The sequence below is a fragment of the Choristoneura fumiferana genome, chromosome 16 (genome assembly GCF_025370935.1).
Source record: "Choristoneura fumiferana chromosome 16, NRCan_CFum_1, whole genome shotgun sequence".
Taxonomy (NCBI): Eukaryota; Metazoa; Arthropoda; class Insecta; order Lepidoptera; family Tortricidae; genus Choristoneura; species Choristoneura fumiferana.
In genome coordinates, this window is record NC_133487.1 from 3,038,312 (window position 1) to 3,053,154 (window position 14,843).

General features: G+C 37.0%; 1 protein-coding gene across 4 annotated transcripts in view; it reads left to right on the plus strand.

Annotated features, from left to right (window-relative positions):
* Positions 1–14,094, plus strand: part of LOC141436325 (protein FMC1 homolog) — a 40,612-nt gene extending 26,518 nt beyond the window's left edge. Inside the window, exons 1-3 of one of the 4 annotated variants that reach the window (XM_074099260.1) lie at positions 12,875–12,900; positions 12,978–13,041; positions 13,674–14,094. In XM_074099260.1, coding sequence (XP_073955361.1) covers positions 13,682–14,008 — 327 coding nt within the window. In that variant the 5' untranslated portion in view covers positions 12,875–12,900; positions 12,978–13,041; positions 13,674–13,681 and the 3' untranslated portion in view covers positions 14,009–14,094. Of the gene's footprint in view, positions 1–12,750; positions 12,901–12,977 lie in introns of those variants that run through there. The other 3 variants (XM_074099261.1, XM_074099258.1, XM_074099259.1) reach the window with 3 other exon arrangements.
* Positions 14,095–14,843: the final 749 nt, after the last annotated feature.

Below are 14,843 nucleotides of genomic sequence, written 5' to 3' on the forward strand. Positions count from 1 at the left end.
AGAAAAAGTAAATGGAAGCGTATGTGCGTTAGGTACCTAATGCGATCTTAGACGCATGGTTTGGTAAAAAAAGCTGAGAAGTGCCCGACCATATGTCAATATCAAAGCAGCACTGTCAACAACCTAACACTGTTCCACCATTTATCCAATCAACAGGTTGTTGCCAAATCTTACAGTCGAGCTGTCACTATTAATTGACCAGTGCACTTCAAGTATTACTTACGAACCTGAATGACGAGTTAGAGAATTAGGCAATCCACAAAGTACTATGATAGGCGATGGCTGTGCAATTTCCCTTCTGCCAAAAATATATCAATGACTTGGTCATGGGAATTATTAACTTCATTTTTAGGGTTCCGGAGCCAAAATGGCAAAAATAGAACCCTTATAGTTTCGCCATGTCTGTCTGTCTGTCCGTCCGCGGCTTTGCTCAGGGACTCTCATTTCTAGAAAGCTGTAAATTTTAACGAATATATATGTGAACTATGCCGACAAAATGGTATAATAAAAAATTAAAAATATTTTTTTTAGGGTACTTCCCATGGAAATAAAGTGGGGGTGATTTTTTTTCTCATCCAACCCTATAGTGTGGGTATCTTTGGATAGGTCTTTTACAACTATTAGGGGTTTGCTAAGACAATTTTTCGATTCAGTGATTTGTTTGCGAAATATTCAACTTTAAAGTGCAAATTTTCGTTAAAATCGAGCGTCCCCTCCCCTCTAAAATCTAAACCGGTGGGTGGAAAATTTGAAAAAAATCAGGATGGTATTAAGTATATCAATCTTACAAGGAAAACTATAACGGCTAAGTTTGCTTGAGAATTATTAGTAGTTTAAGAGTAAATAGCAGCCTAAGGTATAAAATATACCTAAACTTGGAAGATTCCGTATAAAATACGAAATCCTTAGAAAAATACGACTAATTTTTTTCGTAATGGCTACGGAACCCTATGTTGGGTGTGTCCGACACGCTCTTGGCCGGTTTTATTTTACGAATAGGTTGACAAACGAGTAATGCACTTGATGAATCTTAAGTAAGCACCACTACCCATGGATTGCTAACACCAGAGAGGACAGCCTGTAGGGTAGAAAATTTCATGTGACGTTATTTGACAGGCTATTACTCTCCGTAGCGGAATACATCAGTGCCCTTAGTGTAAATTTTCAGTTACAAAATACGTCTCGATCGCGTTCGTGTTAAAATCTCAATTTGTATGCAAACACGAACATCGCAAACGTTCCGCTAGAGGCGCTGTTCGTGTTTCAATACGAAGTGAGATTTTAACGCGAACGCGATCGAGACGTATTTTGTAACCGAAAACTTACACTAAGGGTAGGTACTATGCAAGCTAGGTATGTGTTGTTCAATAAAGTATCGTTTTATTTGATTGTATTAGTCAATGATCTTCATTTTATCGGCCGAAACTAGTACATTGCTGGGCATTAGGCACATAATTTGAGACAATAATAAAAAGTTGTCAAAACGTAGCAAAACATTTATTTGGATTAAACTGTTTTATTTGGAGTTACGTTTTAAGTACTTGCACGTACATTTTGTGAAGCGGTGAAAAAAATTTGATGAAAAATTGTGAAGAATTTAAAATACCTTTATTAATTTTGCACGTCGTAATGTTTTTGATTTGCAACATTTCTGGAACAATTTAGTATTGCTAGTTTATTTCTCCTTAAATATTTGAGAACATTCCTTTGTTTAATATGCTTATATATTATATGTATTATGGTCATATATATAGTAGTTTATTTATTTATATTGTAGTTTATGTATTATATTGTTTAAAGCACTGTATAGTAGCTTCCATTATTTTAACTCTTAAATTCACCCTTTGTCGGACCCTAACGTATTGCTCCTCTCCTCTCATCCACTCAAAGGTTGACTGGTAGAGATCCCTTAAAGGGATAAGTCCGCCTTTGTACAAGTATCTTAAAGTTTGTCAGTTGTATTTTGTTAATTTTCTTTTGTACAATAAAGAGTTTACATACATACATACATTTATTTATTTACGAAGAGTGAAAGGTTAACTTAATACATTATTTAAGCAGCTACGAGTATAAGATAATGGCAAGGTCGTCTACTTGCAATCAAATGTACTGAAGTATCTACTACAATTTATTCTACGACATTATGTTGCACCTTCATTACTAGTTCTAAATTGATCTCATTTCATATCCGAGACAAGGCAATCCAACATGAATTATTTATAAAACAGAAGCTTGGTCGAGTAAAAACTAAACGAAAGAATTAGTATTATCGAGAATGATAAAAATATAAAATGAGTTAAAAAGTTAAGTAAACTATTTCATAGATCACGCAAGGTTTTTTTCTTCGCCTAAAAATAACTTGTTTAGTTAAATCTTAGTCAATGTGTCTTGAGTCTCACGGTAGTTATTAACTTAATAGTTTACTTATTCAACGTTTAGTAACTTTTAATTGCCGATCACTCAATGCATATCTATCTAATATAAAAAGTGAAAGGAAATAGCTTAAAGAGCGTCCGAGCTCATAACTAACTCAATCACCTGTTTATCATGTGTTTATTTATTATATTTATAGTTAATTGATGCGTAAACCGGCTTTTGTCAAATAAACCAGCGGATATCAGCCGCTGGTCCCGGCAAGGCAGCGCTAAAAGTGAAAGTTACTTACCTCGAAGTCACCTCGCTCCCGCACCACCATTACTTTTTTAAAGAAAATCTGGGGCATAATGGCACTCCACCTTCGACCTTTGTTAACAAATTAAAAAAACACAAACGTCACGTCAATTTGATCCGGTGTTCCGAAACCAAATGTTTGCACCTTTTGTTTTAGAGATTCAATGTCACTGCGTTTGCCGCGTTTTTTGACGTTTCAATTGTTTGTAAACAAAACACGCACTTACGTAACACTTGTGGTTCACTGATCACGTTTTTTAATTTAAAAATGCGGACCTTTACCTTCTAACACTCTGTGGCAACTAAACTTCACACAAACCATAATGTTTATAAGTATGAAACGTTAACTTGCTGTAGGACTTGTCTTTCGCAATCACTTCTACAACATGCCGTCAAACTTGATAGTAGCTTATAAACCCAACTTATTGCTTCAGCTTTACAGTCCTAAATTGCACATCTTACTTATTATAAAACAGCAAATGCTAAGTTTGTTTTATCTACAGTGCAATACACCGAGATCGAATCTATGATACGGATACCTTTGCGTTTTTGTACCATATCATTACGTTATTAGGAAATAGGCTGTCATAACATAATTGACATAGTAATTAACCATGTTCTTAATTTTTCACTTCTCATGCTCGTAAAGTTCGTTTTTTTTTCGGACGGACTGTTTCTGTTAGCCTCAGACGGCTTTTACAGCTTACCGGAGAGAGGGCAAGCAACCAGATGGGCTGCTCAGCAAGCAACCAGATGGGCTGCTCAGCACGTAAAGTTCGTGTTTATGCTGGATCTAGGCGACATAAAATGACTTCTTATGCTCTAGTGCATAAAGTAAAATCTTCGTCTAACAATAGGTAAGACCAAGGAAATCAGGTGTAAACAGCCACAAACAAAAAAGTTTCGATATATATTTTTAATAATTTTTAATTTGTATAAAACTAAAAAACAATCAAATAAGTCAAAATAACTCAATAAAACTAAATATTTATAATTATTTTAGCAATGCGTGAAACATAAAAGGTACCTAATATGTGAACAAGGTTTCCACTGTTGCTATTTCATCTCCTCGTACTCAAAGTGAAAAGCAGAGTATAAAACTCGAGCATTAAGCCCACTTTCCTCTCGATGTGTCTATCTACCCTCGCCGTACCGGCTCGGGTGGCTCTATGAACGTCTCGGGTAAAATGGCTCGTTTTATGCTCTTGTTGTACATACTACTATTTTTGTATTAAAAAGTATGCCCACTACCACGTTTCCTAAACAATTATCGCCGTCGCGTGTCATGTATGCGCTTGAAATATCGTTCCTGACACTTTCCTATTACGGTCTTGGCTAATACGGTGCAGGTAGAGACCTTAAAATTTTTTCACGAGTAGGCGAGTAGTAAGTACAGTTAATTTGACAAAGACAAATATTAAATTTGGATTTTTTGGAGTAGAACTTGATAATGAGTGAATTAGCGGCCGAATTTCGTATTTATTATAAAATATTTGAGACCCTGAAAAGGACTTAGGACGGTTTTTATTCCTGCACTCGCCCGATTGAACTTTTCGCAAATGAAGTCGCGTGCAACATCAAGTAAATTAGTATCTAAATAGTTTCCCGCTATGCACTTTTCCACTGTTAGTTCCAAGTGCAAGTGTACCAAGTGACCTACATAATAACAAATATTACGATGAAAGTGAATGAGAAAAAGTGGAGTTTAACGAGACCTTATCATTTACTCCGTCACGCTACGGAAACATGAATAAACATTATGATAAAATTCACTCTACTTAAAACTACATTTAGAAGATTGGAGACGGTAATAACAGCTGAATAAAGCAGATTTGCAGCATTCGAGCCATACTTGTGACTATAGCGCACGCATTTGATGGTCTACATCCGGGTTATTCTTGATCTTGAATTGTGTTTACTTAAACCGCTACTTTATAATAGAGCAAAGATAAAGAAGTGTTGGAAAATGAAGAACACCTAACGTTAATATGCTTCTAATAGCAGTGGCGTACCGTAGTTGGGGCGGGGGGCGTTTCTACCCGGACAGCAATTTAGGGGGCGGCAAAATACCATAAAAATTAATGCTATGTGAAGTTCCAAAACCGCACTGGGTGCGCGTGGAAACTACGGCCCAATGTTCTCAATTCTGAGGGAGGACTGTGCCCAGCAGTGGGACGTGTATAGGCTGATGATGTGATAATGCATGACAAAAATAAATGTTCGCACCTGCGATTCGACCGATTAGAATGAGTACCCTAAATACCCACTACGTGCACTTCAAGCTCGTTTGTGTGCGCGTGCCGCCGGCTGCTGATGGGGACATCCGCGAGTGCTGCCTTCTGGCCGAAAGACGTCGTGTTCCGGCGAACGCGGACCATGCCGCAGATAAATGCGACGTCGGGGACGGTACTCAACGGGGTTCACGCCGTTTTGTCACCAATTTAGTTTTTAAATATTGATTATAAATAATGTAATTTTAGTCTGTAAGGGGTATTTATTGTAGGGCCAAGTTGCCCGAAATAAATGAATTTATTATTATTATTATTATAAATAAGAGGGCGACAGAATTTTCTTCCGCCCCAGGCGGCTGATAGCCACACCGCTGTTCTGATAGTGCCGAATGCTGGTGGTTATAAGTAGTTGGTATTATAAATTTGTCGTTTATGTTATCTTCGTCGTGTTGACCAAATAATGTTCACTGCAGGATCCCAACAATGATCGGTTTTGTATTAATCGTACCCAATGGCTTCGCGATCATTGTCGGGTTGTCTTTCTTACGCGAGGACGTCAACACTTCGCCTTCTGGAATTCGTTATTGCTTCTCCAGAACCTCTTATTCATGCGTGTAATGCTTTTCGGAATCGATGTCGCCTTTTATGCTTCCCAAGGTTTGTAAGTCTGTTTGTTTGTTACCTCATCACGTCTAAACCGCTGAATTGATTTGGATGAAATTCGGTATTACAGATAGCTTGACTCCTAGAAAACTGCATAATTCCCGCGGGATAGCAATAAACGAATTCTACGCCGGGATTGAATCGGGATAGGTAGAAGGAAGATAATTTTAAACAGAACATAAGCAACGAGTGTTAACTTATAGTCAAAATACCACGCACAGGACACCTGTGTTACCTTGTTTACAAAACACCTAATACATCATTACCGTACGTACAACACCGGCTCTGGGACACCATTAATTAACTAACTGCAAGGCACGCTGCACAAACGATGCGTAATTTCAGTCAAGCGTAGTAGGTAAGGCATGTACTCGTAAGTAAATAAAATTTAGCTGTCTCCTTTTAATGAGCGGCCATACCGCTGCTTAAAAAAACGGTGACGGTACGGAATCGCAGTGACCGGAATCGTATGTGCACCGTTTTTATCGCATGCTCTCCACACCGCTGCTTAAAATACGGAGTCGTAAATTTCAGGACTTTACCGAACCAAATAACTCGTGACGATTACGGCACGTCACTGCGATTCCGCACCGTTTGCGTATTTTAAGCAGCGGTGTGGAAAACATTAAAAAAACGATGCGTATACGATGCGTCACTGCGATTCCGTACCGTCACCGTTTTTTAAGCAGCGATATGGCCACTCCTTTATGTTGTACATATATGAATGAGTTACTTAATATTGTCAGTCTTTTTCCGGAAACATAAAATAGAAAGAGACAAACTACAGCATTCAATAAACCACACGAATCGCAAACATTACAATAGATTTCTCGAATGCAAAAACGAATAAGGAAGCAGGCGGTCACGTATCCATTGTATACTGTATCCAAATTGATATATTTTATATAATGACCAGTGGAAAGTGACTACGTTATTTGAATAACAATTAAAATAGTTACTTATTCATTTTTTAGTCCAGTTAGTCACTGGTTAAGTTAGTCATGTGGGTTCGGTGATGTTTAATTTAAATGATAAGATTAGGTTGACTACGAGTTTTATCTTTAGATCGATATTGATAATGATTTGAATGTGTTTCGTGTTAAATAACTAATGTTCATTGAATTAATTTATTAACTACCTACTTAATGAATTAAGTTGGTTAGTAATTAATTACGCATACACTTCCGAATGAGTACACTATTCTAATTCCAAAGTGCCTGTTTATTTACTTTAAGAACAGAATTAATAATTTAAGTAAGATTGAGATCCGCAACTTTGCATTGGCAAACTTTTATTTATTTGCATAAATCAACGGTACCTAGGTATAATTAATGTTTTGGGATATATAAGGCTAGAAAATTAGGTGCGGATATTTTCAGGGTATGTAATTAATAAGCTAGGAACTAATTATACACATAAATTAAATATTTTTTGTTTCATACAAAAACACCATTCCGTCCAAAATTCGTCATCCTTAACATTAACTGTATTATTTTTTGTTTAATTGAAACAAATTAACAACGATGCAAATAATCGATCCTCAAAATATCCGTATCTGATTTGCTAGCACACTATATCTATCAACTAATAACAATGCATCTAGTAAGTAGAAGGTAACTGATAAAACTCTACCAAGGGAATGAACAGCGTTTTACTGTCAATAGATTAGTGACCATCCATTGAATAGTGCCTTGGTGTATGCATGCAATAGACGGAGACGATCATTTACCGAACGCTAATCAATATGAGCCCTTTAGATATTACCTATGTATATTGGCATAAACAAAAAAATACATGCGGAAGATCTTATTTAGGTTTCAGCCATCATGCACCTTAGAGGTTCTTCACAAAGTGTAAACTAAATGTAACAATACCGTTCTCTTATGTTCCTCATTAGGTGGCACTGGAGCACCTAATTGTGTTGGATCCGGTGATAAATTAACTCTTTTAAATTAGGTACTACTATTAACGACTATACAGATATTCTAAATTTCCATGTTGTAACTTAATGTTCAGATGTAAGTACTTACATTTAAGTCAAATCCACTGCTAACCCACGAGCGCCTGTGCAATATGCTCCCGACGTATTTCGCCTTCCATTTCGTAAGGAACCCCTCATTCTTGCGTTTCGATCGCCGGTTCACAGTGAACCGATCCATGGTTCACTCTCACAAAAACTTCAATGTACCACGTCTACCCATCCACTACACACACACGATAGCTGCAGTCCACGGACGTGCCACAACTAAATGCATTTTAGAAAAACAGTGCCGGAGCAGATTAAAGTTTGTTATATAAAAACTAAAGACGCGAACCGAATTAATTGCCCCTCTGAATATATTACCTACTAAAGTTACGCATCTCGTTTAGCACATTTAGAAAGTGTGTTAATACTTATGAAAAATGTTGTCCGTTGAAAAACCTCCAAAGTTTTTTTTAAATATTTTTCCCGCGCTGGCTGTGTTCCGAATCGTAGTCAGGACCAAACTGGAGGTATTCGATATGTTATTGTCGCCTTGTTCTGTTACGGTACGGTGGAACGAATACGTTCGTGATTCGAATGCTGTAGGCATAATTTTTGATTGTCAGAGCCATACAACTCGGACAATGGGCACTCGATATGCGCAACGGGCGCGTCCTAAATGTAACTCTATGTTAGTAGGCAATTTTCCTAACCTAAATACTTGTACAAGGACGGACTTATTTAGGGTGGGAACTAGTGAAAAGAACATATTTAAGTTCCAATTAAACGGTAATACATTGTTTTGTCCTCTGTAATGTTATTGAAATATAGAAGTAAATGTTTTTTGTAGGTAGGATAGAATCTTAATCTATGGAACTAGTGCATCCATTGTAATAATGCTTTCACAGATTGAAAGCTACAACTATATTTTAGATTAACATATTAGGGTACGCTGACGAGGTCTCATAATTTTAAATAATAAAAAAAGTATTTGGTGTGAACGCATCCTTTCTCACGCTTGCCAGAAAGAAGTCTTAGATTTTCATTTACCTTCGTTATGTTCGGAGGCATAATGAAATATTAATGATTAGTCGTTTTGTAACTTCCGTATTGTCGCTTAATTGATCCGAGTAACGTTAGCTCTAACGTCTATGGTAATAAGACTTCATTCTCTGGGATGAGACCACAGACCCCAGAGTTCTACAGAGCCCAAAGCACCAACGACGCAAGCTTGAGCCACACTGGCCTAAGCTGTCTATGAACTTTAGGGGATTTTTTTCGCGGCTAAGCTTGTATAAGCTTAGCTTGTAAGCCGTGGTGGCCTAGTGGTTTGACCTAGCAGAGGGTCGTGGGTTCAAACCCCGGCTCGCACCTCTGAGTTTTTCGAAATTCATGTGCGGAATTACATTTGAAATGTACCACGAGCTTTGCGGTGAAGGAAAACAACGTGAGGAAACCTGCACTAACCTGCGAAGCAATTCAATGGTGCGTGTGAAGTTCCCAATCCGCACTGGGCCCGCGTGGGAACTATGCCCCAAGCCTTCTTGTTCTGAGAGGAGGCCTGTGCCCAGCAGTGGGACGTATATAGGCTGGGATGAAAGCTTTTATAAACTTTTTTCTGAGATAAAACTGGAACTTATTCGAGTAAGTACCTAACATGCAGCCCGGGCATGATTTCACGCCATAGGAGTCGTGGCGAGCGATTGCTGGGGGGCTACTACGAAATTCAAAGTTCTTATCGTACCGTCCCTCTCATTCTCATATTAAATAATATTAGCGAAAGCGGGACAGCAAGATACGAACTTCGACTTTTGCACTTCGTTAGTATATGGCACGCATATGGCCTGTTCATTGCGCGGCCGGGACGCTTGTTGTCTCGCAACACACGCAATGAACAGAGAAAATGAAACGAAGTCATGGCTCAGATGCTAGCAAAGCAAATAAATAAATATTTCATTTCATTTCATTTCATTTCATTTCATTTCATTTCATTTCTAGGTGTAGACTTAAAAGGCGTGCTTCTATAAAAGTGGAAGGCAACCAGACATCCGGTGACGTGACAGCCATTATTTGAAATCCACGTATGTATGTATCTAAACTCTTTATTGTACAAAATAAGTAAACAAACACAGATGACAAACAATGAAATATATGTACAAAGGCGAACTTATCCCTTTAAGGGATCTCTACCGGTCAACCTATGAGTGGATGAGAGGAGTATCAGTCAGGGACAGACAAAAAGTGAGTTTAAAAATTAAAATAGATAGTGGAAGCTACAATACATTGCTTTAATCTGTCATTTCCCAGGATAACAGGATCAAAGGAATTTGGGCACAAATTTGTGCCTCTGGGAGAGGACAGGTTAAATAATATAATACACAAATCTATAAAAGAATCCTAACATAAAAATACTCCTACTATGTACAAATATACAAACCACGTCAGCGTTTTCTCTGTTCATTGCGTGGCCAAGACGCTCACCGCGCCAGCCATACCTAGTCCTGGCAAACTGTGAGTTTAAATCATACTATTCTAATTCATTTACTCCATGCTTCCCGAGTAGATTGGGTGTCGCCGTCCCTATCTTATATATTCTTTTATTTCCCCACTAATATTATAAATGCGAAAGTCTATGCCTGTTTGTTTGCATGTTTGTTACTACATCACATCTAAACCATTGAACCGATTTGGATGAAATTCGGTATATAGATAGTTTGAGTCCTGGAGAAGGACATTGGATAGTTTTTATACCGAAAAATTGCATAGTTCCCGCGGGATAGCAATAAAAGAATTCTACGCGAACGGAGTCGCGCGTAACGGCTACTATTATAATTTTAATGAGATACTTACCTAATCCGAAAAATACGTAGGTAACATATTGCTCCAATGAGCTCAATAGAAAACATGGCACACCCTGTAACTATCGCAATACAATATATTATCATTTTCCTCTATAATAATCATATAGATCGCATCCATCAAATTTTTACGAGCATAGTGAATATTTAACGCCAATTACAAACTGTGTTATTTCCTCTTCAACTAATGAACGCGTTCAGTCATTTCGTCATATTCGGACGCGTATATGATTAGCCCGAATTCTCGATTCGATCCGGTGTTTAGAAGTAATGGTGGTAGCAAGTAGAACATTTATCTTTGGGTGTTGTGTGGGTCGTCAACAAAATTTTCACTTTATTACCCGCAAAAAGTCGGGAATTCAGTGAGTTCTTTCTTAAAGAAACGAAATATAATTCGGTCAAACGCACCCGAAAAAAATCGCCTTAAAAAGAAACAGATATTTGTCAAGTTTCAAGGTTATCCTTTGTTTTTGTCCCAATTCTGCCCCCTATCCTACCCTATGCATATTGTGTGTGTTGAAACGGGGAGACGAATCGACGTGATTTTTGGCATAAAGATAGTTTAATGGGTCAGAGCTAGAATGACATAGGCTACTTTTTATCGCGAAAAAATGCACAGTTCCCGAAGGATAACCGAATTCCACGTGGGTGAAACCGCGGGCGAAAACTAGTTTCCTGATAACTGTTCACAGACTGACCTACTGCGGACCCTTGATACACATGCTACGGACCCCTACGGGGCCCGTGGATCCCACTTTAAGAAACCCTGCTATAAGATTATATGTGACCATGTCAAAGAACCTGAGTCATTACGAAGCTTGGGGTCGCGAGTTCTATTCCCATTTTAAGGGTTCCGGAGCCAAAATGGCAAAACCCTTATAGTTTCGCCATGCCTGTCTGTCTGTCCGTCCGTCCGCGGCTTTGCTCAGGGACTATCAATGCTAGAAAGCTGTAATTTTGCAAGGACGTAAACTATGCCGACAAAATGGTACAATATATAAAAAAAAAAAATTGGGGTGGGTACCTCCCATAGACGTAAAGTGGGGGTGATTTTTTTTTCTCCGATCCAACCCTATAGTGTGGGGTATCATTGGATAGGTATTTTAAAACCATTAGGGGTTTGCGCAGACGATTTTTCGATTTATTGGTTTTTATGCGAAATATTCAAATTTAAAGTGCAAATTTTCATTAAAAGCGAAGTTTTACTCTTAAATAGCAGCCTAAGGTATAAAACATACCTATACCTAAACTTGGCAGATTAAAAAAATACTTAGAAAATACGAAATCCTTAGAAAAATATTACTTGAATTTTTTGTAAAAGCCACGGAACCCTATTTTGGGCGTGTCCGACACGCTCTTGTCTGGTTTTTTACTTATTTTACAGTTACTCTGGAAGGGGGTCAATTGGTGTCAGAAAGTGTCCGTAAAATTTATATTTTTGCTTTGTGAAAATAAAAATGTGTCATTTTTTTAAAAATTGAAATACCCGTTTCTAATTATATTCCAAATTTAATAGTTTCACATCTAGCAGAATTTTTTTATCATATCTAATAGCGTATAAAATGAAGTATCAACTGACTACATATATACTAAAAATATACTTAAGTATAATAGGTACTTAACGCAAAGTTTCTGAGTAGGTACATTTAGTCACAAATACCTGATAGCCATAATGTGTCACAAAGTCACAGAACTACGTATGGACCTCACGATCGGAACGATCGTCACCTCATAGTCCACTTACGCAATCTCACTGTAATATCGTATTTTACAAGCGTTTTACTGTTGGAAAGTCTGCCATCTGTATTCGATTAGTTCTCGTGTGCAAACTTGACTACAAAACTTACCTGTCCAGTACTTACACAATAGATACCTAGCCTAGATAGATACATTTAAATATTCACCCATTTCTGCGAATTTGAAAATAGAACTTAAGCTATCTAACCTCCTCCTTTTTTGAAGTCAGTTAAAAATGTTATTGATAGATATCAATTCGGTTGTATTTTTAATTCGAAATAAACTGCTGGTCCACTAAAATACACAACAAAAACTGTTCAATCATTTTTTTTTGTTTTCATAGATTCGCGCCTTCCTCGAAAACGTTTGGCGCTAAAAAAGTGACAGGTGTCTTTTCATTTTGATCTAACGAAAACAAGTTGGGGCATGCAAGACCTACGAAGATAAAATTATAACGAAAACATTATTGCAATGATTTGACATTTGATATTAGTAATTTGATTATATTTACCGAATTCGTGAAATCAAACACACAAGTCATAATAAATAAAATGGATTATCATGACACCAATTAGAATTTTCAGCTACCTCTGCCTGACATTTCATTAATTTAATGAAAAACGTCTCTTTCTAAAATGTCAAAAAAACAATTCGACTGCGATGGTTTTGAAATAGTTCCCTCAAAGCGAAATTCTAAAAATAAACAAACAAAAATACCTTCTAAGGACTCCAAGTTTAGCGAACAAGATACATTTATAAATATCGATAAAACCATAAAGTAATAATTTATACTTGTTATATTTTTGAGGTTAGTTTTCTTTGTTCAAGCTTCATTCATTTCCTTTTGTTTTTCAGGCGAATCAATTCAGCTGTGGATGATTTGAGAGCCTCTAATTATTTGGAACACTTTCTTAAATCAGTGAGTACAGTATTAAGTAGCAGGAAATTGGAAGCAATCGTCTGTTTTGGGCTAGGACACATCGGGGAGTGCAATATCTCAAGATATCAACTCGCGTTATTATTGTGTTTACGAGACTCCTTTGAATGTCATAAAGTCCTGGTACACGATCCTGTGTTTTACAAGACTGAATGTTCCGTCTTAAAACAGTTAGGTTTTGATGTTATACCGGAAAATAGTGAAGGTGGTTATGTAATATCAAAACAACATGTTACTCTTGTCTACTTTCCACATTGTCCAAAACAACTAACTAATAACTTTCTTTGGAGTAACTGGAGCACAGATTTGGAGCATTGCATCCTAATTTGCAATAGTTTTACTTCTATGATCGAAAACCATCCCGAGAGAATCTTAAAGGAAACAGTCCCATACATTTGTAAAATTAATCCATATGCTTCTGAAATCACATTGGAAAACAATTTTATCTACACAGATATATTTAATGATACTTCTATCCATCATTTTCCAAAAGAAAACTTGAAAAACACAGAATCTGAATTTTGGAGTAAAGGCGATAAACCAACTTATGAGAATACTGAGGAATTTATAACAGCTCTTATGGTAGAAAAGTTAAACATTTAATTTGTTTAAAGGTGTGAGCATGGCATCTATAACGTCAAAGCCTGTTCTTGTAACCTTACGGCAATTACTGTCCGAGATCCGGAAGCAAAGCTCAACGAAAAAGCTAGCGGAAAATCAAATGGCCAGGTTCATTTTGGGTCAGTATCGTAAATATCAGACAACGGACCAACAGCTCTGCAAAGCTATCGACGAAATGCACTTCAAAGCAAAAAGTTACTATGATTACTTGCACCACTCAAGGAGATACAAGGAAATTAACGTTGAATTTAAGGGTAAAGGTGAAAGGAGCGTTAGCGAGACGGCTAGAATGGTTGGCTTCAAACTGCCACATGATCCGAAACCTTAATTGAAGATTTTAATTATCAGTTTGCCAGCTTTCTTAGTATGCATAGAAATATCATGTAAATAAATTATTATTATAGTTACCATAAATTGTTTTTTTTATATTTAGGACCTTTTTTCATCCGCTGTTAAGTTCCAGATTCAGTTAATTTCTCTGGATAATCAGAGATCATGTGACTGATATCGTCACTACTTTGAAAAAATCTCGTATCTCAAATCAATATGTTAACAAAATTAAACCTTGACATTACATCAAGAAAAACGATCGATTTTGAGATGAGTTTTTTTTTAAGTAGTGACGATATTTATGTCACTCTAACTTAACTAAAACTAACCTAACCAACAAAAAGTTGTAAAACCCCCAACTTCAAAGTTCAATATCTCAAAAACGGCTGAACCGATTTTAATGAAATATGTCTAAGAACCATCGCTAGAAAGCCTGCTTTCAAATAAAAAAAACCGCATTCAAATTGGTCCACCCGTTTAAGAGCTACGGTGCCACAGACAGACAGACACATCACATAGCGGTCAAACTTATACGAGTAACACCCCCCTTTTTGCGTCGGTGGTTAATAAGAGAATTTAACTACATTTATAAGATACTTCTTTGGCATGCTTTCCAAAATACAGTTGAGGTCATAAACTTGTGAGCAAAAATTTTATCAAAAATATCTGAACTCGCTTCTACGCCGTTAACAATAGAGTCGTGTTCAGATATTTTTGACCAAATTTTTGCTCACAATTTTATGAACTCGACTGTACGAGACGTACGAGACTGTACGAGACGTAATATCACTGAAAACTTCCCTATTTTTGGATTTAATTCATTTTGCAGTTTT